The sequence below is a fragment of the Ceratotherium simum genome, chromosome 25 (assembly GCF_057802395.1).
Source record: "Ceratotherium simum simum isolate JZ-2026a chromosome 25, ASM5780239v1, whole genome shotgun sequence".
Lineage (NCBI taxonomy): Eukaryota > Metazoa > Chordata > Mammalia > Perissodactyla > Rhinocerotidae > Ceratotherium > Ceratotherium simum.
Genome location: NC_141924.1, coordinates 23,045,745 through 23,067,385, shown reverse-complemented (window position 1 = coordinate 23,067,385; position 21,641 = coordinate 23,045,745). Strand labels below are relative to the sequence as shown.

General features: G+C 36.4%; 1 protein-coding gene across 3 annotated transcripts in view; it reads right to left on the bottom strand.

Annotated features, from left to right (window-relative positions):
* The window catches only part of BLTP3B (bridge-like lipid transfer protein family member 3B), a 90,270-nt gene that overhangs the window by 44,904 nt on the left and 23,725 nt on the right, over positions 1-21,641 (bottom strand). For all 3 annotated transcript variants that reach the window (XM_014780251.2, XM_004418007.2, XM_087449059.1), the window contains 6 exons: positions 15,193-15,355; positions 13,268-13,306; positions 11,584-11,675; positions 5,571-5,760; positions 4,846-4,986; positions 3,724-3,894 (listed from right to left, as the gene is read on the bottom strand). In XM_014780251.2, coding sequence (XP_014635737.1) covers positions 3,724-3,894; positions 4,846-4,986; positions 5,571-5,760; positions 11,584-11,675; positions 13,268-13,306; positions 15,193-15,255 — 696 coding nt within the window. In that variant the 5' untranslated portion in view covers positions 15,256-15,355. The remainder of the gene's footprint in view (positions 1-3,723; positions 3,895-4,845; positions 4,987-5,570; positions 5,761-11,583; positions 11,676-13,267; positions 13,307-15,192; positions 15,356-21,641) is intronic.

Here is a 21,641-nt window from a genome sequence, read left to right as displayed (position 1 = left end):
AGAAGTGGTGCCTCGATGCGCACCCGGGATCCGAACCCGGGCCACCAGCATTGCAGCGCGCGCACTTAACCACCAAGCCACAGGGCCGGCCCTAAACCCTTTTCTTAATACTGTGGTAGATTGAGGTTTTTCGATACTGTTTGTGGGGAAAACAAGTGGGCCACTACAAATTCTTTTGCCTCATGAATAATCTTAACATCTCCTAATTTTCAATGTAGTCTTCTTTCTCTTTTAGAGAAGGAAAGGATGAAGATAAGCAAATATTTATGACAGAAGACAGCTGTCAAGTTGTAAAGCTGAGCAAAGGAATACTGTCAACTACTACACTCTCTAATCCACTCTCTTGGTACCTCAAATAATCAGGACATTCTGCATGATTCCTAAAGTACTGATGTGACAACTGCCACCTAAGAAAGAAACTCTATCGTAATGTAAATGGTTAAGTAAATCTACTATGAAATATTATGGAGCGACACAAAATAACAATTACAAGGACTAATGACATGGAAGAAAATTGTATATATCCACTTAACTACATCCTTACTAAAACTAGGAAAAAACGCAGATGCCTAGGCAAAAAAAAAATCTGTAAGGAAATACCTCAAAATGCTAACACTGGTTTTGTTATGGTGGTGGGATTACAGAATTTTGTCCTTGTTTCTAGTTTCCTAATCTATATTCTATTTTACATAAACATATCCACATATTGTATAAATAAGGATTGGTGGTTACCAGAGGGGAAGGGGGGAGGGAGGAGGGTGAAGGGGATAATTGGGTACATGTGTGTGGTGATGGGTTGTAATTAGTATTTTGGTGGTGAACATGATGTAATCTATGCAGAAATAGAAGTACAATGATGTACACCTGAAATTTTTACAATGTTATAAACCAATGTTACTGCAATAAACAAAACATTAAAAAAAAAAAAAAAAAAAAAAAAAAGAGCTATAGTAACATCAACACTTTGTCTATTAGTCTTTAATTTCAACTACCATTTCTGTTACGACATCCTAAGCTCCACAAATCCTCATTGCAAGCCTTAACAAACTAGCATTTATGTCTACGATGGTAATATAAAATACTACCTCCCCTACTTCTTTAATTGTATCTTTTCAGCTCCAAAACAGAACTCATTATTATCTTTTCTTAGCCTTACCTCCCTTAATCAAATCTGCTTCCTTCTTCTGCATTCCCTTTATTGGCTAATGGAACTACTAATTATCATTTGAAAAGTCCTCAGCTTTTCTCTCTTCTTTATTTTCAACGATGAAAAGCTCAGATCTCTCTCCCTAATTTCGCTGTTATTTCTTCTTTCAAACCATTACCAGAGGTTCAAGTCCACTCCTCTGGACTGGCAATCTTTCTCTTCTTCAGTCCATCCTCTATAATACCACCGCGCCATATTTAATTGTCCTTTCCTATTTAAAAATTTCCATTTGCTTCCACATGCCTAAGGGAAAAAGTCCAAATTCTTCAACATATAATGTCCTTCATGTCTAGTCACCACATACTTCTGCTTAAATTCAGGCTACCTGTCCAGGAAAACTCCATTCTATGTTATAGTCCAGTGTTCTCTTCATCACACTTTTTAAATTAGGCTCCCCCAGAGAATCATGAAGATATCTCATTGGATATATATTACTCATTGGTAGAATGATACAGGGTTCATCACCAATTCTCTATCTATTTGTTTTTATGGCTAAAAGCTCTGGAAAACTTTGTTGACATTAATAGGTAGATCGGAATGAAATGAGTTTTGTTTTAGCACTGTGACATGATTCTTTGAACTCCCTCAAGTTACATGCCAGGATTTGCAAAGCGATCTATTATAAAAAATTATTTTTAGGGGTCGGCCTGGTGGCTTGGTGGTTAAGTGAGCACACTCCACACTCCACTGCAGCAGCCTGGGGTTCGGATCCCGGGCACGCACCCACGACGCACTGCTTGTCAAGCCATGCTGTGGCGGCGTCCCATGTAAAGTGGAGGAAGATGGGCACAGATGGTAGCCCAGGGCCAATCTTCCTCAGCAAAAAGAGGAGGATTGGCAACAGATGTTAGCTTAGGGCTAATCTTCCTCACAAAAAAAAAAGAAAAAATTATTTTTAATAATCTAATATAGCTGACATTTATTAGATTTTCTTTCAAATGTGTTGAAAGCAAAGAAGTGGAAATCACCTGACTTGTTACTTTGTCATTAGTCATTCACTTCCAAGATGGACCAATATTTCAAACGCCTGCCTTGTTTCCCAGAGGTTTTGGGTTTTTGTTCTTCCTGAACAAATCCATCATAGTAAGAATAAGGAAGAGTAAGAAGGATGCCTTTCATTTGTAAAGTAGGATAAGAATAATTATGGAAAGGGAGAACCAGTCTGACATCTTAACACAAGAACATCCTCAGGTAGACAGGTTTAAGAAAGAATACACATCAAAATGGAAGAAGTGGAACTCAATTTCCTTAAAATCCAGAAAGTTGTCACATATCCCACAGGCATGTGTACCTCACTCTCAAAAACACTGCTCTAATAACAACAAACTCCTTTCCTTTATCAGAAAAATCATGCTCTTTAACACCACCACACTTGCACAGATTCTATTTCCTCATCTGAATCACCCTTTCTCTGGCCTGTGAACTCTTACTCATTTTTTAAGACTTAATTTCATTATCCTCTTTGTGAAACCTTTCCACGCTCCACAAGAAGTTAATGAAAACTTCTCTGTGCTTCTATAGTCCCCTCACTCCCGTTTTTAATTCTGTGATCTAGCATTTATGTTGCACTGCAATGATTTGTTTTATATTTGACTCCCTATTATACTTGAGATTCTTGAGGGCAGGGTCAGACAATATTCATTTTTTCATCCACAGTGTGTAGACCTGCACCTTATGACAAAGCAGGCAGGCAGTAAATAATGCCAATTCAATAATCATAGGAAGGCCTAAAATGCATGCCATTCCCATGTACCAAGCCAGATCACCAACAAGCCATATATTTGAGATATATTATTCTATTTCCAAATAGCTTCATAGAAGTATGATTTCACAATGTCCCTTAAGTTTTTATTAAGAGTAGATACAAAACTTCTATTGTACTTCTTATAAAATCATCAAAAGACACTACACATTAGGATTTTCAATGTCTCTTCTATAAAAATCATCATGTTCAATTCTCAGAATTTAGTACTGGGAAAGATTAGAAAACCTTTTTCTCTTTGGACAAAACTAGTAGTGCTTCTGATTTTAAGAAAGTGATCATTAAATAGCTCATTATGCTTCCCCCAATTTTGCCCCTGTCATCAGACAACTCCAACAGTTTTGTGTTCAACTTTAGCAATTCCCCAAGGCTTTAGTTTTCTGCACTATTCTCACATTCTCTCCCTTGACTATCATTACCCGGGTTTCTTCCTTTTGCTTTTACTTTGATAACTTTAAAATTTTATTTTCTTAACTTTCTGAAAAGAGGTATTTATAACATCAAATACTTTTATGTCATCATTAACTCTAGTGTCTAGTCCAGACCTCCAAACCAAATAAGCACTATATAGATAGAAATACATTTAATATGTTTTCATATAGATACCATGTATATAAAATTGTATAGTAAGGCATATAAGAAGATTCTTGGACTCATACTATTACAATCTATTTCACATAAAGAAAACAACTAACCATTCTGATTTTTAAACCATTTACATGTAAAGGAAGTTTTTTTCCTGTTAATAGCATACCTGTGTAGGTTCAGGAGCCATACTCTTCCTTTGTTCTGTCGATTTTTCTATTGCTTCACTAAGAGATTTTGCATATTGTACCATAGCCTTCAACTGAGAATCCGTTAAAACCCATAATAAGTCATCCAATATTAGAACTAACTTTGTTGCAATGACATTGCAGTCCTTTAACTGTCAGAAAAAATGATTCATAAAATTAAGCCAAGAAATAAAACTTATAATGCACTTGTATTAAAGAAAAGTTTAAATTTTTTGAATGGAATTAAATACAGATTCTTCCTTCATTCACCAAATATTTATTGAGTTCCTATAATATGGAAGAAATACCTCCTAGTTTAGGAGATACTGTGGTAGAAAAGACTGACAAATTCCTGAACCTTAACAGGTACAAGTTATACAGGTACAAGTACTTACATAATCTAATTTTGCATTGGTAGCTAATAAATCATATAATTACCTATGTTAATTCAACTAATTCTAGTAGAGAAAGGGGCATCAAAATTAATTAAAAACTAAAATGCTATTTTAACCACATTTCAGAATATTTGTATTAAGTGTCATACTCTGAAAAAATTCTTTTCAATTTAATTTAGCATAGTGATTTGTGTCTAGTCATACAAAGCATATTGTTGAGGCTTTAACTGAGCCATGGTTAAAAAATTCATTACTCCCTCATCAAACTTCATCACAATCCATAGTAGGCTCACAATTCTGACATCCTTAAGTAACTGTCTTCCCTGTTTACCTAAATTACCAGTTATATCTTGATAACCTTATAAAGCTAGTAGTTTTGGTTACTGATAATGAAGGCTTTGCTGTTTACCCACTCCTGAGCAAGATTCAACAGGAAAGATAAAATTATAAAACTGTTAATGTTCAACAAATATTTGACAACTGAGAAGTCTATTGAATTTATCAAAAATAAAAATCTAAATACTAAACCCAGAAGACTGAAAAATGTTGTCATTACACTAGATTTCCTCAAATATCACTTGAGGTACTACATTTCCTTTTATTTTGCATTGTTTTAATATGCCAATATTTCACCTAAAAATTATTTAAAAATTTCTGTCAATTCCAATAGTTATCACATAAATCACAAAGGTAATCCTGTTGACTTACTCTTCTTTTAAGTGTGACTCTGATTTTTGATTGGTTTGTTATTAATCGAACAGGAGCACACATAATTTCAAGATGCGAACTTTGAGTAGCATCTGCCTCTATTCGAATCATCTGCCAATTTATTTCTTTAAATGTTAAAACCTAAGGAGAACACAGAGATTAGTTTCACTTACTCATGCAAAATAGAATGAGAAAAATGTAGAGTTGTAAAAATAAAAACAAAAATAGTTAAATAAAACTGTATGTCTTCACTAATTTTCTTATGACATTCAAGATATATACAATACTTTTATTTTTTTAAATTGTATACTTCCAACCAATTCGGTAACATATCTTCATAATTATATTCATCTGTAAAGTTGTTAATATTTTTATTCTAAGTAATTTAATTTTAATATAAAGTACAAAGGGCATTTGAATCATGTGACCAAGAATTTAAATAACATATTTTAGTCTTGTAAATTTAAAATTCAGTTCTGAGTAGCTGAGAAGTTAAAATAGGACTCATTAACTCTATAGGTTGAAAGATTTATTACAGTAAAAACATTAAAATATGCACATTTTATAATTAAATGATTAATAGAAGTATATTTAAAAGGGAAGAGTAAATCTAACAGTATGTGAATCTAGGTAACCATAAGAAGTAATTATTTTTAACATCCTCTTTTATTTATCAGTGACTAAAACATTTTTTAAACAAAGAAAGAAAAGAAAAAAGTCTTTACCTCTCCTCTCTGGGGATCTTGAATACGAGTAAATCTTAAATCTCCATGTTCCCAATTTGCATTTACGCTATAGATCCGTAGCTGAGAAAGTTCAAAGGATGCATTGAAGGCTTTTGCTCCAATGCGGATGACAATGGAATTTACAGAAACCGTAATTCCCTCAACTACTTTTTCAGCAAAGCCATATTCACTGGAAAAACAAAGCAAAACAAAATATAATGCACTAAAATGAAGAAAAAAATCATTAAAAGAGAAAAAGTTATCTGTTAATATTCTCACACAAGTACACAAACTGCCTTATTATTCATTTCTGTTTAAAAAAACCAAATTTTTGTTCAAACAATAATCTAGTCTGGTTACACCTAAATTATAAAAATGCTCTTCTCAAAGTGAAAAAGGATTTTTAAAATTAGAGGTTACTCTTTAATTTAGGTTACTATAATCACTATCCAAAGCCGCCTACTCTCAAAAAGCATTCGTCCAGATAACTAGCATCTATAAAGTAAATAAGAGAGCTAAATTCTTGATATAAAGGCTACAGAGTCCAACTGGAATATAATCTCATAATTTAGGAATAAAGTCAAAAAAAGTTCACATTCTCTAATCCAATCCAGCAAATACTTATTGAGCATCTACTATGTGAATGATGCTGACACACAAGGAAAACCAAAATATAGTTGTGGCATTATAGGGCTTGCATGTTACGTGGGGAGGGAAAAAATATACCCTAGTAACTGAAACATGAGGCAATCTGCAATTAAATGCATTAAAAAAGGAATCATCGGTACACTTGGTAGAAGAAGAAAGTACTTTTAACCAGGGAGAAATATATCCAGGAAAGAAAGATGAACTTTCCACAGGAAGAGATGGGAAGGAAGGGAAATCTTAGAATAGAGAAAAGCATGAGCAAAGGCACAAAGCAGAGAAGTGCAGGTCACGTTTCCAGAATGATGAGTAGCACAGTACGAACTGGAATACAGACTATCAATATATTTTGGCAGGAGGGGTGATGCAAGTTTGCCCAATTGGCACACTACTTGAACTGTCATCAGTATGACCATTACTACTAAACCTTTGTCTCTATCCTCGCAGAAACTGCAGACTGTAAAATTCAAATGTCCACCAGATATTTCCACTTGGCTTCCTCTCACACATTTCAAAGCCAACATGTATAAAAGGGAACCCATCAACTTTATCAGTCACTCACATCCCTCCCCTATACCTACTGCTACGCTTCATGATTTACTATCTTAATAAGTAAATTACTTAACCTAAGCCTCAGATGACTTGTCTTTTAAATCAGGTAATACTTTGTAGGGTTTATGGGGATTGCATGAAATAATGCATATGAACCAAACAGCCCATCTCTTGACTCATGATACTTTATAAAATATAAGTTATTTATAGTATTATTAATGGTAGTAAATTATTATTAATGCTACTGAAAGTGTGAGCCTCAGTTTCCTCATTTGTAAAATGAAAATAATACCTATCTCAAAAGGTTGCTGTGGTCCTTAGGTGAAATGGTGTAGGTACAGTAATTTATATAGTCTTTGGCTTGCCTGAAGTAATTTTTTTTTTTAGCATTTTTATTTATCTATCTGTCTGTCTGTCTATCTATCTATCTATCTATTTATGAGGAAGATCAGCCCTGAGCTAACATCCATGCCAATCCTCCTCTTTTTGCTGAGGAAGACCGCCCCGAGCTAACATCTATTGCCAGTCCCCCTCCTTTTTCTCCCCAAAGCCCCAGTAGATAGTTGTATGTCGTAGTTGCAGATCCTTCTAGTTGCATATGTGGGACACCGCCTCAGCATGGCCGGACGAGCGGAGCGTCGGTGCGCGCCTAGAATCCAAACCTGGGCCGCCAGCAGCGGAGCGCGCGCACTTAACCGCTAAGCCATGGGGCCAGCCCCCCTGCAGTAATTGTGTTATAAAAGGATGTGGTCATTTACCTTGGGTTTAGAAAATTGAGAACTAAAAAGGAAGAATTCATCAGGATCCTAGAGAGGAGTTGCTATGATCCTAAGGACAAATATTGGTCACTTAGGAATATTCCTGAAGTTGGAAAGAATATTTCTATAATAATTATGCGGGAATACCCTTTGGAATACCCAATCCCATCTGTTCTATGCACATTAAAAAGTGTTACAATTGTATTGGAGGATTTACCATCGGAAGGGTGAAGCCTGAATCAATGACTAAAGTTTACATATCTCTGGTTATGGCATCCATTATAAATTAAAAAAATGAAATTCCAGTTTACAAATAAGTCTCTTCTGAGATTAACCTTAACATAGATGTTTCTCTCTTCTATGTGAAGTAATAAAATCAAATTTCTGAACTTACAAAGTTCACTAGACCATTAATCTGTGGGAGCACGGTCAGCCCACAGGTCCTGCACAGAAGGAAGGGCCAACCTGCTCATTGTTAATTTCCCTCTATTTTAATCTCTTAGCTAAAAACAAAACAAATTAGATCAGTGTTTCCCTAAATTGATGACTATAAAGAATTGTTAAAAATACCTATTTATATTCTTTTTTTTTTGTGAGGAAGATTAGCCCTGAGCTAACATCCAATGCCAATCCTCTTCTTTTTGCTAAGGAAGATTGGCCCTGGGCTAACATCCATGCCCATCTTCCCCTACTTTTTATATGGGACCCTACCACAGCATGGCTTGACAAGTGATGCGTCAGTGAGTGCCCAGGATCCGAACCCACGAACCCCGGGCCGCAGAAGCAGAGTGCACGCACTTAACCGCTATGCCACCAGGCCAACTCCTCTATTTATATTCTTGATGACCATTCTACACCTTATGAATCATAATTTCAAAAGAAGGAGCCTAAAGGACTCTGTAGATCTAATAAGCATCCTAGGTGACTGTTACGATCAGGCAAGTCTGGAAAACGTGGAAATAGATTAACGATATTGCCATACACCAAAATATAAGGATTATCATCATATGATTACAAAGCCAAAATTACAAAGCTTATTGATACTATAAAAACAAGAATTAGGAAGAACACTATCAACCACACTTAGCACACATTGACAAAATACCTCATTTCTGCTATGCCTAATTAAAATAAGTTTCATTAATAGCAATTTTCCTGATCTTTTCCTCTTTCAATAATCTTATAAAAATTTCTACTTTTTCTCCAATCTTTCTGACTCTGGCCAATTTAAAAACCAATTGCTTCAATCTACTCTATCAAACTTGATATCATAATCTAAACTTTAAAATCTCAATTGCTGCATGATGCATAAACTACAAAGAAGTTAATGTGAAAGCTCTTTTCCCAGTCACTATTACCCTGTAGTTCAAATATGAACAGCATGTCTGATAAACCTAGCCTTCAGTCAACTCTTAGCAGTGGATGGGTCACCATTAGATTCCCATGTGGAAAGCCACTGATCAGACTGTAGGTATTCTCCTAGAATGCACTAACGTAATGGTGGATCAAACTTGCTGAAAGAGGAGTGTGTATGTATATGTGTGCGTGTGTGTATCTTCATCCTCAAGAAGAGTTTTATCACTGGTTTTACACAGCACCTAGAAGACTATAAACGTTCAGGGCCGCCATGCTGTACAACTTGGGGAGGCACTAATCACATTAAAATCTATGCGAATGTGTTACCTGAAGAGTTGCACAATCCAAAAATAGTGCAGAAATCCTGCCTTGAGGTAATGATGTATAGTACAAGATCCAAATTTATTGAATGCAAAAATAAATATGCAATTTTTTATTGATGTTTTAATAGTTTATAACATTGTGAAATTTTGGGTTGTACATTTTTGTTTGTCCATCACCATATATATGTCTCCCTTCACCTCTTGTGCCCACTCCCTACCCCCATTGCCCCTGGTAACCACAATACAGTTTTCTCTGTCCATGTGTTGGTTTATATTCCACATATGAGTGAGATCATACAGTGTTTGTCTTTCTCATTCTGGCTTATTTCACTTAACACAATACCCTCCAGGTCCATCCATGTTGTTGCAAATGGGATGATTTTGTCTTTTTTTATGGCTGAGTAGTATTCCATTGTATATACATACTACATCTTCTTGATCCAATCATTAGTCGAAGGACACTTGGGTTGCTTCCATTTCTTGGCTATAGTGAATAATGCCGCAATGAACATAGGGGTGCATAAGCCTCTTTGGATTGTTGATTTCAGGTTCGCTGGATAGATTCCCAGTAGTGGGACAGCTGGATCATAGGGTATTTCTATTTTTCATTTTTTGAGGACTCTCCATACTGTTTTCCATAGAGGCTGCACCAGTTTGCATTCCCACCAGCTGTGTATGAGGGTTCCTGTTTCTCCACATCCTCTCCAACACTTGTTGTTTTTTGTCTTGGTGATTATAGCTATTCTAACGGGCGTGAGGTGATATCTTAGTGTTGTTTTGATTTGCATTTCCCTGATGATTAGTGATGTTGAACATCTTTTCATGTGCCTATTGGCCATCTGTATATCTTCTTTGGAGAAGTGTCTGTTCATTTCCTCTGCCCATTTTTTGATCAGGTTGTTTGTTTTTCTGTTGTTCAGTTGTGTGAGTTCTTTATATATTATGAAGATTAACCCCTTGTCAGATATATGTTTTGCAAATATTTTCTCCCAGCTGGTGGGTTGTCGGTTCATTTTGATTCTCGTTTGATTTGTCTTGTAGAAGCTCTTTAATCTGATAAAGTCCCACTTGCTTATTTCTTCTTTAGTTTTTCTAGTCTGAGTAGGCATGGCATCTGTAAAGATTCCTTTATGACCAATGTCATATAGTGTGTTGCCTATATTTTCTTCTATGAGTTTTTAGTTTTATGTCTCACCTTCAGGTCTTTGATCCATTTTGAGTTAATTTTTGTGACTGGCAATAGCAGATGGTTCACTTTCATTCTTTTGCATGTGGCTGTCCAGTTTTCCCAACACCGTTTATTGAAGAGACTTTCCTTTCTCCATTGTATGTTCTTAGCTCCTTTGTCGAAAATTAGCCGTCCGTATATGTGTGGTTTTATTTCTGGGCTTTCAATTCTGTTCCATTGATCTGTGTGTCTGTTTTTGTACCAGTACCATGCTGTTTTGATTACTATTGCTTTGTAGTATGTTTTGAAGTCAGGGATTGTGATGCCTCCAGCTTTGTTCTTTTTTCTTAGGATTGCTTTAGCTATTCCGGGTCTTTTGTTGCCCCCTAGGAATTTTAGTGTTTTTTTTCTATTTCCGTGAAGAATGTCATTGGGATTCTGATTGGGATTGCAGTGAATCTGTAAATTGCTTTAGGTAATATAGACATTTTAACTATGTTTATTCTTCCAATCCATGTGCATGGATGTCTTTCTATTTCTTTATGTCATCATTGATTTCTTTCGATAATGTCTTGTAGTTTTCATTGTATAAGTCTTTCACCTCCTTGGTAAGATTTATTCCTAGATTAAATATGCAATTTTTTAAAGATCTATTTGTTAAGAACTATTCTAACTTTTCAAGAAGGATTTGTGAAATGGCCCCCATGCTTCTACTTTATTAGTGTCTGATTTTTATCTATTAAAATCCAATCTGTGTAAAGTGTGAACATTCTATATTTAATGAATTCTAGAGTAATCCAAAAGCTCTATAATTTAAGGCACAACTTAACTCCTAAGAGTCATAAAAGTTCCATTGATGCATAGAATAAATGATATGCAGAGAAACTTTTCAAAGACTAAGTAATTGATGATCTGATTTATAGAATGCCTGAGCTCTTCTGCTTCCATTTTCTGCTACTGCTCTGTCTTTGGTTGATCATTACTATTTAATATCAAGGAAAGCAAGATGAATAAAAGATGCTAAAAATCAATTCTGCTACTTTTGCAATGTATTTACTAAAACTGTAAAATGTTTCATGGGAGAGGTGACTAAAATAGAGACTGTTTGAGGTTAGGGGATTTTATTTTATGTTCTATTATTGCAGACAACAGAACTGACTACAGAAAAGAATTTCCTTTGCCAGTCATACAGACTAATGGGAACAGCTTACCTTTGTCCTGAAGCAGTTGCAATTGGTGATGGGCCATTAGGGTTTCGTGGTTCTTCACATGTACTCATTTCCATTATTACTTTATCCAGGGACTAATAAAAATACATTAAAAATGTCAACAATTAGATATTTTATTTTATGCAGATTACGAAAATGTTATTTGAGACTATTTTTTCTTTCTTTAGGAGCAAAGTAAACAGTAAGCGAGGAGAGTCATTTTAAATGTCTCACTAAAGGTATAAACAAACAAATACCAAAACTGAAAACAATGTGCTCAGTTCTTTCTGAAGGCACTTATTACATGGCAGAAAATCAGTGGGTATTACAGGAGTATGGGAGAAAAAAACTATAAGAAGTAGCCATATACTGCTGTGATCATCAGATTTTACAGAAGTGCAGTCTCTAATTCCAGAATATATTACATTATTAATTGATAAATGAGATTATACATTAATGAATAGGACTGAACCATATCTAAAAGCTTATCCCAATCTAAGACCTGAGATTTAAGATATATAACTATGAAAAATAAGAAATACACAAGAAATGTGAAAAAAATAAACATTCCATAATTCTTCTTTCTTGAAGAAAAACTGAATGTCCTTAGGAGTCATCACTAACACAAACTCCAGTCATTCTTCATTCTCTATTTTAATGTACAATTATTATCTGAAACTGTCCTGTTTTATTTACTTGTTTACTGTCAGTTTCGTCTATAAAAATATAAGTTCCCTCAAGGGCACAATGGAGGTGCTCAATAAATATTCATGGAATGAATGAATCAATAAATGTCCAAGCAATCAATTTTTCTTCAATTTTCCTTAAAAAGCAAAGTATATTAAAGAACATATTATTTAATTTACTAGATCAGTAAAAGCAGAAACATAGAAAGTCTGAAGCAAATATTATTATTATATTTTGTGTGTGTGAGGAAGATCAGCCCTGTGCTAACATCTGCCAATCCTCCTCTTTTTTTTGCTGAGGAAGACTGGCCCTGGGCTAACAACCATGCCTCATCTTCCTCCACTTTATATGGGACACCGCCACGGCATGGCTTGCCAAGCGGTGCATCGGTGTGCGCCCGGGATCCGAACCGGCGAACCCTGGGCCACCACAGCGGAAGGCGCGCACCTAACCACTTGCGCCACCGGGCCAGCCCCCGAATCAAATATTATTAAAAGAAGAATATAGTACGTCAATAAAGAACTAAATGATGCAATAAAATATACCAACTTAGAAGATAACATTCGAGACTTCAAAAAGTTTAAGGACCCTCCCATTTTAAAATTCAAACTTCTCATTTAAGGACTGAGAAAACTAAGTACCATCAAAATGAAATGACATCTAATTAGTGGAAAAGCCAGAAGTTTATGTTTCTATGAAACAAAAGATCAATGTTAACAGAGTAGTTAGATCATATGCATATATAAATGTTTATTTCCTTTTTTTTTAAATGTTTTATTTATTTTTTTCCCACAAAGCCCCAGTAGATAGTTGTATGTCATAGATGCAAATCCTCCTAGTTGCTGTATGTGGGATGTGGCCTCAGCATGGCCTGAGAAGTGCTGCGTCGGTGCACGCCCGGGATCCGAACCTGGGCCACCAGCAGTGGAGTGCGCGCACTTAACCGCTAAGCCACGGGGCCGGCCCTAAATGTTTATTTCTGAGGCAATTCAAAACTCACCAAAGAAATGGGATGTGTTTTCAGTTTTGTCCATGGGATCTGCCAAAAAAGAAAAAAAGTTTTTTAAATGAATCATTAAAAAAAAAAAAATGTAAAACAGTAATCAACACGGATGCTCTCTCAATATAGTGATAGACATACCAAATTATATCAGATGACTTTTTTCTTAAATTGCAAAATAATAAACTGAATAATTTATTCATACTCTTTTTTTTTTTGAGGAAGATTGGCCCTGCACTAATATCTGTTATCAATCTTCCTCTTTTTCCTTTTTTTTTCTCCCCAAAGCCCTAGTACATAGTTGTGTATCATAGTTGTAGAGTTGTAGCTCTTCTATATGGGACGCCACCTCAGCATGGCTTGATGAGCAGCTACACCACCAGGCTAGCCCCTCATACTCTTGAAATCAGATGTATCTATTTTATATAAGAAAAGACTACTGGTCATATTTTCTCTCTCTTTTTTTTTTTTTGATGAAGAAGATTGGCCCTGAGCTAACATCTGTGCCCAGCTTCCTCTATTTTATATGTATGACGCCTGCCACAGCATGGCTTTATGAGCGGTACATAGGTCTGCACCTAGGATCCGAACCAGCGAACCGGGGGTCGCCGAAGCGGAGTGTGCAAACTTAACCACTATGCCACCAGGCCAGCCCCTAGTCATATTTTCTTAGTCACCTTTTAAGTAAGAATTTCAGGTTCTCTTAAATATCTTTTTTTCCCAGTCCTTAAAACAGATTTTAATTTCATAATTTAAACTGAGACTTCCCAGCAAAGCATAACCAGTGTTTTGTGCATTTAACAATTTTTCAAATCCTAGAATTCTGACCAATCTTTCTGTAGATACTCAAGACAAATATAAAAGTGAGGTCATTAATGTAAAATGCAGGCAACATCAAATAAATAACGTTCAAATATAACCCGCACTAAAAATGTCATGTCTTTGCAGATATTTGGGTTTATGAAGGATAAAACAAAAATTAAAGGTGACCATCAAAAGATATAGAAACGTTTCTACAATCTTTTCTTTGGAACCTAATTTTAATCTTATAAAACATAATAGCATGCAGTATTTTTACTGAGCAAACTCTGAAACTAAGCCTAGTCTTTAAGAGCAAGAAGTGATATGACATACAATTAGAGCCAAAGATAAGTAGGAATAAGTTTTAATTAAGTAGGAATAATAATAATAAAAATTTATTTTTTTTTTTAAGATTTTATTTATTTATTTATTTTCCCCCCAAAGCCCCAGTAGATAGTTGTATGTCATAGCTGCACATTCTTCTAGCTGCTGCATGTGGAACACAGCCTCAGCATGGCAGGAGAAGCAGTGTATCAGTGCGCGCCCAGGATCCGAACCGGGCCGCCAGCAGCGGAACACGCGCACCTAACCACTAAGCCACGGGGCCGGCCCAAAGAAAACTTTAAAAACCTCAAAATAAGGAAGAAACAAATGAGGAAAAGGGATAAAATTTCAAATAAAAGCATAATGTACAGAATAAGATAACTTATCAGTCCTTATGTCTTCGTTTGAAATAAAGTGTTTACTTACAAATTTACATTGCCTCATTTGACAACAAATCCTATGAAAAAATATCTTTGAATATGTGCCAAATTTAAAATTATTTTATTAATACACGATCAATAATTTTATTTAAATGTTAATAACATTAAATTTTAAGCAAAAGTTAAAACCTATAAATTAATAATTTATTAACAAATTAATAATTAATATATATGACTTCGATTACATTCACAAGGCACACATTCATGTAATTATTTAGACAAAGGTATCTGTCTTTTTAAATTATGTCAATAACAATGCTGCTTCTTCACAGAATTACGTAAAACAAAATATTATAAAATATAGGGATGAAATTAAAAAATGAAAACAGAAAATGCCTTCCACAGATATCAAAGTCTCACCCTAATAGATGCTTTATTACAAAAAACTTTGTTGATAGCAAGCCATGTTGGCAAATCCAACATATTCTGGAGCACCTCTTCATCCAACTCCAAATTCTTCAGTTCACCTTCTCCTTTAAGGGTACTTAGATTTATCTTGTCAGGAGATAAATTTTTGGTAAATCTGAAAGAGAACACACGTTGACATTTATTTTAGTGTCAGTCACTATACCCCGGAGTCATTCTTGCGAATATACAGAGCATTAAAGGTGTAATGGCAGCACGAAGCAACACAAAACAGCAGTGACTGGCTCTACTTTAATCCACATTTTTCAATGTAGTTTTGCTATTGATCTCTCTTGTCCATAACCCTCTTACACAAAGCCTACACTGTTTTTGGCATACACTTGAATATCATATTCCCATATACCATCAAGCTCTGGTTCTTACTGCCTTTCAAATTTATGAATATTTAGGGAGTAACCACTATTTTCCAGGCACTATGCAAGGCAGTGGGGATGGCTCAAAGCCATCCATTATCACATTTTGTTCACTTCACCACAGACTACAACACAGAAGGGGATACTCCTATTCTACTAACCAACCTACAAGGAAGGTAAGAGAATGAGGGGACCCTTTAGAAGTAGCAGTAGCAGCAGCAGCCACCGCTGCTATTCATCTTCCCAAAGAATGATGATCAAAGGACCTCAGTACTCCTTTTAGAATCATCCAGTGATTCCCAGCTTTAGAAACTGATGCAGATAATTGCAGGAATAAATTATACTACAAATATCTTGTCCTAAAAGGTCTCTGAGGAAGGAGATTATGCAACTCTATTTAGGAGCCGATTTTGGTGTCTTCTACATAAGACTCTTAAAAATACCAAATATTCACGACCCTGAATTACTGGAACTAATAGTAGTTAAAATAATAGAGAATATTTTCCAAGGGTTTACTGTGTACCAGGCTCTTTGCATGGATGCACTACCACTTCATCTAATTCTTATGATAACCCACATTAGGGTCAATACTATTTTTATATCCACTTTTTAGATAACTTAACATAATGAGAAACTAACTTATTTGCCCAGTGTCACAACTAATAATGATGATAACAGTAATAACAATAATAAATTACACATGTACTTCAAAGTACTTTCATATATGTTACTTTATTTAATCCTTAAAAATGAGACTAAAAAATGAAAAATTGCTAACTTTACCCAGCAAGTGCTTTTTCAAAAGTGAAACTACTGATAATATTAACTACTGGCTAACAAAAGAGCTATTAGCCAGTCTTTTAATCGTTTTTTAAAATTAAATATTAAAATAACAAAATGTACTGGGTTATTTATATGACCTATGTATCAACAAGAATATCAATCAATATACACATGCTTTTCCATTGACTTAAACCAAAATTTCTTGAGTCAGATTTTATTTGGATTATATCTTCTCACAGAATGTCAACTGAGAAATACGAAGTTCATGTTTAGCCCATACTTGACCAAGGATGCTGGGTTGTATTATATTTAGCACCAATCATGTTTGGTTTAATGCTACGAAGTTTCCTGATAGACTACCACTCCTAATCATATAGGAATGACCTGTCACTTCCTCAAAGCAGAATATTGCAGGTAGAAGAGAGCATTCAATAAGTACTTATTGAGGATTCACTATTCAGACACATACACCGGCAAGCAGTACACTCAAGGTCCCTGCCTTTGTGCAGTTTTCAGTTTAGTTGGTAAAGACAGAAGATCAAATAGTATGACTAAGAGAGAATACAGTAGGGGACCTTAATCCAGAGCGTCTTTGAAACAGGGACTTTTGAGCCAATACCTAAAGGATAGTAGTAGGGCCGGCCCCGTGGCTTAGCAGTTAAGTGCGCACGCTCCGCTGCTGGCGGCCCGGGTTCGGATCCCGGGCGCCCACCGATGCACCGCTTCTCCGGCCATGCTGAGGCCGCGTCCCACATACAGCAACTAGAAGGATGTGCAGCTGTGACATACAACTATCTACTGGGGCTTTGGGGAAAATAAATAAATAAATAAAAAATTAAAAAAAAAAAAGAGTAACCAGCATTATCATTAAAAAAGATAAATAAATAAAGGATAGTAGTAGAAGTTAACTAGGCAAGGAAAAGAAAGGGACAGGGAAAGAAAGAGTATTCCAAGCAGAGGGAATAAAACATATAAAAGTTCTGAGGTAGGAGCGAGCATGGAATAAAATAAAACTGAAAAAAGATAAGCATCTAGAATGTAGCAGGAGGGCCAGGAGAGAAGATAAATTTGGAAGGACGAATAGGGGACTCATTACACGAGGCCTTGGACTTGTGTACAGCTGACTTTGGAAAGCATGTTAATACTCCACATATGTAAAAAATAAAATTAAATGAGAAAGAATGAGAAGAGGGAAAATACCTAAAACTGAAAGCAAACTGAAACAAATGAGCTTAACTGTACTTCAAAAATACTGTAATCATACTCAAGGGGAAGACAAGAAGGAAGAACAGACAGGGTAGATGGACAAAGACAAATCATGAGAGTGACTCATGAACAAAATATTTGACTATATATCCTCAGTGTTGGGTAGGACGGAATGTGTGTGTATACATGGGGAAGAGGTGTGGTAGGTAGAGAAATCACACAATCCTTTTTTTTTTTTTTTTGTGAGGAAGATCAGCCCTGAGCTAACATCCGATGCCAATCTTCCTCTTTTTTGCTTAGGATGATTGGCCCTACGCTAACATCCGTGCCTATCTTCCTCTACTTTATATGGGACACCGCCACAGCATGGCTTGACAAGCAGCATGTTGGTGCGTGCCCAGGATCCGAACCCGCAAACCCCAGGCTGCTGCAGTGGAGCACGTGCACTTAACCACTTGTGCCACCGGGCCGACCCCAGAAATCACACAATCTTGACAGGGTATGTACAATAATGTTTATCTCAATGATATTTACAAAGGGAAAAAGTGAAAGCACCTAAATGTCCAAAGGGGAATTCCTTTAATTAGGATACATTATGTTACATACATATCAGGTAATATGTGCTGCCAATCATATAAAACAATGCTTATGTTATAATGTCTGGTGAAAATTCAAGGTTCAGAAATTATACTCTGTGATTTCAACTATGTAAAAACTGCATTATAAAATCTCAAATATCAAGAGTACCTATGGGTGGTGATATTTTAGATTTATTTCATCTTTATATTTTTCTGTATGTTTAAGTGTTCTATAAGGAGCAAATATTTACAAAGACAAAAGTTCAACAGAAACCCAAAAAAGATAGGCCTGGAAGGAGTAAAAGTGAAAGATGGAAAGATTAAAATATATATCATTCACAAGAAATTCTATCTTTAATTTAGTTCATACCAAAGGGACAACATCTGCAAAGACCATGGGCGTTCAAGTCAGACAAACAGGTTTGAATTCTAGTTTAGCCACTTATTACGATACATCTCTGCCTCAATTTGCTCATCTGTAAAATGGTGTGGCGGAAAAAATACCAACCTCAAAACATTTTAGTGAGGATTAAAGATAATATGTAGGGGTCGGCCCAGTGGCACAAGCGGTTAAGTGTGCGTGCTCTGCTGTGGCAGCCCGGGGTTCGTGGGTTTGCATCCCAGGCGCACACCGAAGCACTGCTTGGTAAGCCATGCTGTGGCGGCATCCCATATAAAGTGGAGGAAGAGGGGCCGGCCCCATGGCTTGGTGGTTAAGTGAGCGCGCTCCACTGCTGGCGACCTGGGTTCGGATCCCGGGCTCGCACCGACGCGCTGCTTCTCCGGCCATGCTGGGGCCGCGTCCCGCATGCAGCAACTGGAAGGATGTGCAGCTATGATACACAACTATCTACTGGGCCTTTGGGGGGAAAAAATAAATAAATAAAATCTTTAAAGTGGAGGAAGATGGGCACGGATGTTAGCCCAGGGCCAATCTTCCTCAGCAAAAAAAGAGGAGGAGTGGCAGATGTTAGCACAGGGCTGATCTCCTCACAAAAAAAAAAAAAAGAAAGAAAAAGATAATATGTAAAGCATCTGGTATAAAACAGACATCCAATTAAGAGTTCTCTTTCTCCTTCCCTTTTTCTGTTTAGATTAAATTATGAATGCAATGATTACAGTTTCAACTGGAGCAATATCAAAAGTTCATGCTTGGGTGACGTCAGCATCATAACAGAGTGAGCTGTTCCCTTAGTCTCTCCCCGACTAAGTTACAACCAAACAGACATTCATTAACCAACTGAGGATTCCCTACAAAGCACAACAGGATGTCTGAAAGATCCATGCAGCCATATATCTGAAGGTGGGGGTACTGGATCCCCAGGAAGCAGTAGAAGGAGGTGAGTAAATTCCCTCCCCCTCCCCAACAGCAGTGATCTAGGTCGCGGGTCCTCCCACAGTAGCCAGTGTGTGACAGTAAGAGGAGGTGGGGGAGCAGGAAGGCCTGCGAGCAAACACTTTTGCTTTTGGAGTGGCAAGCCAGTCTATGGGAACACTCCACACGGGGCGGTATGGCTCAGCCACTGTGTGGGCGCCCTCACAAAGTGCAGCAGCCCAGGCAAACCAGCCACGAGTACAGAGTGGGCGCGCGTGTGAAAGAAAGCTTCCACCACCTCTGCCTAGCACACTGGCTTGGCCCATCCCCGGCCAAAGCAGCAGATCTGCACGAGTGCCTGCACATGCATGTGTGACCTGCCAAGTGGCTGGAGCTGGTGGGCAAATGTAGACAAGCTCTATCGTCACAACTTCCAGCAAACACAGTGGGTTCAGAAAATACAGCTCCTGCGCCCACCCCTAGTGGTGGAAGGTGGAATCTGCGACCACTACGCGCCAGCAAAGGATCACTTCATCAAACACCATTAACACTTCAGAACAGAAGGGAAATGACAAATCTCCAGAAACCAATCCTGAAGTCACAGAAATTTATAATCTAAATGACAGAAAATTCAAAATAGCTGTCATAAAGAAATTCAATGAGTTACAAGAAAACTCAGACAGACAAGTTCAATGAACTCAGGAATAAAATTAACAAGCGGAAGGAACTCTTCACAAAAGAGATTGAAACTCTAAAGAAACCCAGAAATTCTGGAGATACGATGATAAAAAACTGAGATTAAAAAAATGAGATAAAAAACAATCTAGAAACCTTAAAAAACAGAGCTGACGTTATGAAGGAGAGAATTAGTAATTTAGAGGACAGAAAAACAGAAATGCTTCAGGTGGAGAAGAGAGAAACAAAACTTTAAAAAAATGACGAAATTCTTTGAGAAATATGTGGTTCAATTAGGAAATACAACATAAGGATTACAGGTATTCCAGAGGGAGAAGAGGGGGAGAAAGGAGCAGAGAGCTTGTTCAAAGAAATAATAGCTGAGAACTTCCCAAACCTGGGGAAGTAACTAGACTTACAAGTATATGAACCCAACAGAACTCCTAATTACACCAATGCAAAATGACTTTCTCCAAGGCATATAACAGTAAAACCAGAAAAAGTCAATGAAAGCGAAAAAATATTAGGTTCAGCAAGGCAGAAGAGAATAACACGTATACATAGAATATTCCATCCAAAAACAGCAGAATACACATTCTTCTCAAGTGCACATGGAACATTCTCAAAGACAGACCATGTGCTGGGAAACAAGGCAAGCCTCAATAAATTTAAGAAGACTGAAATTATATCAAGCATCTTTTCTGACCACAGTGCTATGAAATTAGAAATCAACTACAAGAAAAAAGCTGTGAAAGTCACGAATCCGTGGAGACTAAACAACATGCTAGTGAATAACCACTGGATCAATGAAGAAATCAATGGAGAAATCAAAAAATACCTGGAGCGAAATGAAAATGAAAATACATCATACCAACTCTTATGGGATGTAGCAAAAATGGTTCTAAGAGGGAAACTCATAGCATTACAAGCCCACCTCAACAAACAAGAAAAATCTCAAATACATAATGTTAAACTACACCTAACAGAACTAGAAAAAGAACAAACAAAGCCCAAAGTCAGCAGAAGGAGAGAAATAATAAAAATGAGAGCAGAAATAAAGTAAACAGAGACCAAAAAAATAGTAGAAAGGATCAATGAAACTAAGAGCTGGTTCTTTGAGAAGATAAACAAAATTGACAAACCCTTAGCCAGACTCACTAAGAAAAAAAGAGAGAACGCTCAAATAAATAAAATTAGAAATGAAAGAGGAGAAATTACAACAGATACCACAGAAATACAAAGGATTATAAAAGAATACTATGAAAAACTATATGCCAACAAATCGGATAATCTAGAAGAAATTAATAAATTCTTAGACTCACACAACCTTCCAAAACTGAACCAAGAAGAAACAGAGAATCTGAACAGATCGATCACAATTAAAGAGATTGAAACAGTAATCAAAAACCTCCCAAAAAACAAAAGTCCAGGACCAGATGGCTTCTCTGGAGAATTCTACCAGACATTTGAAGA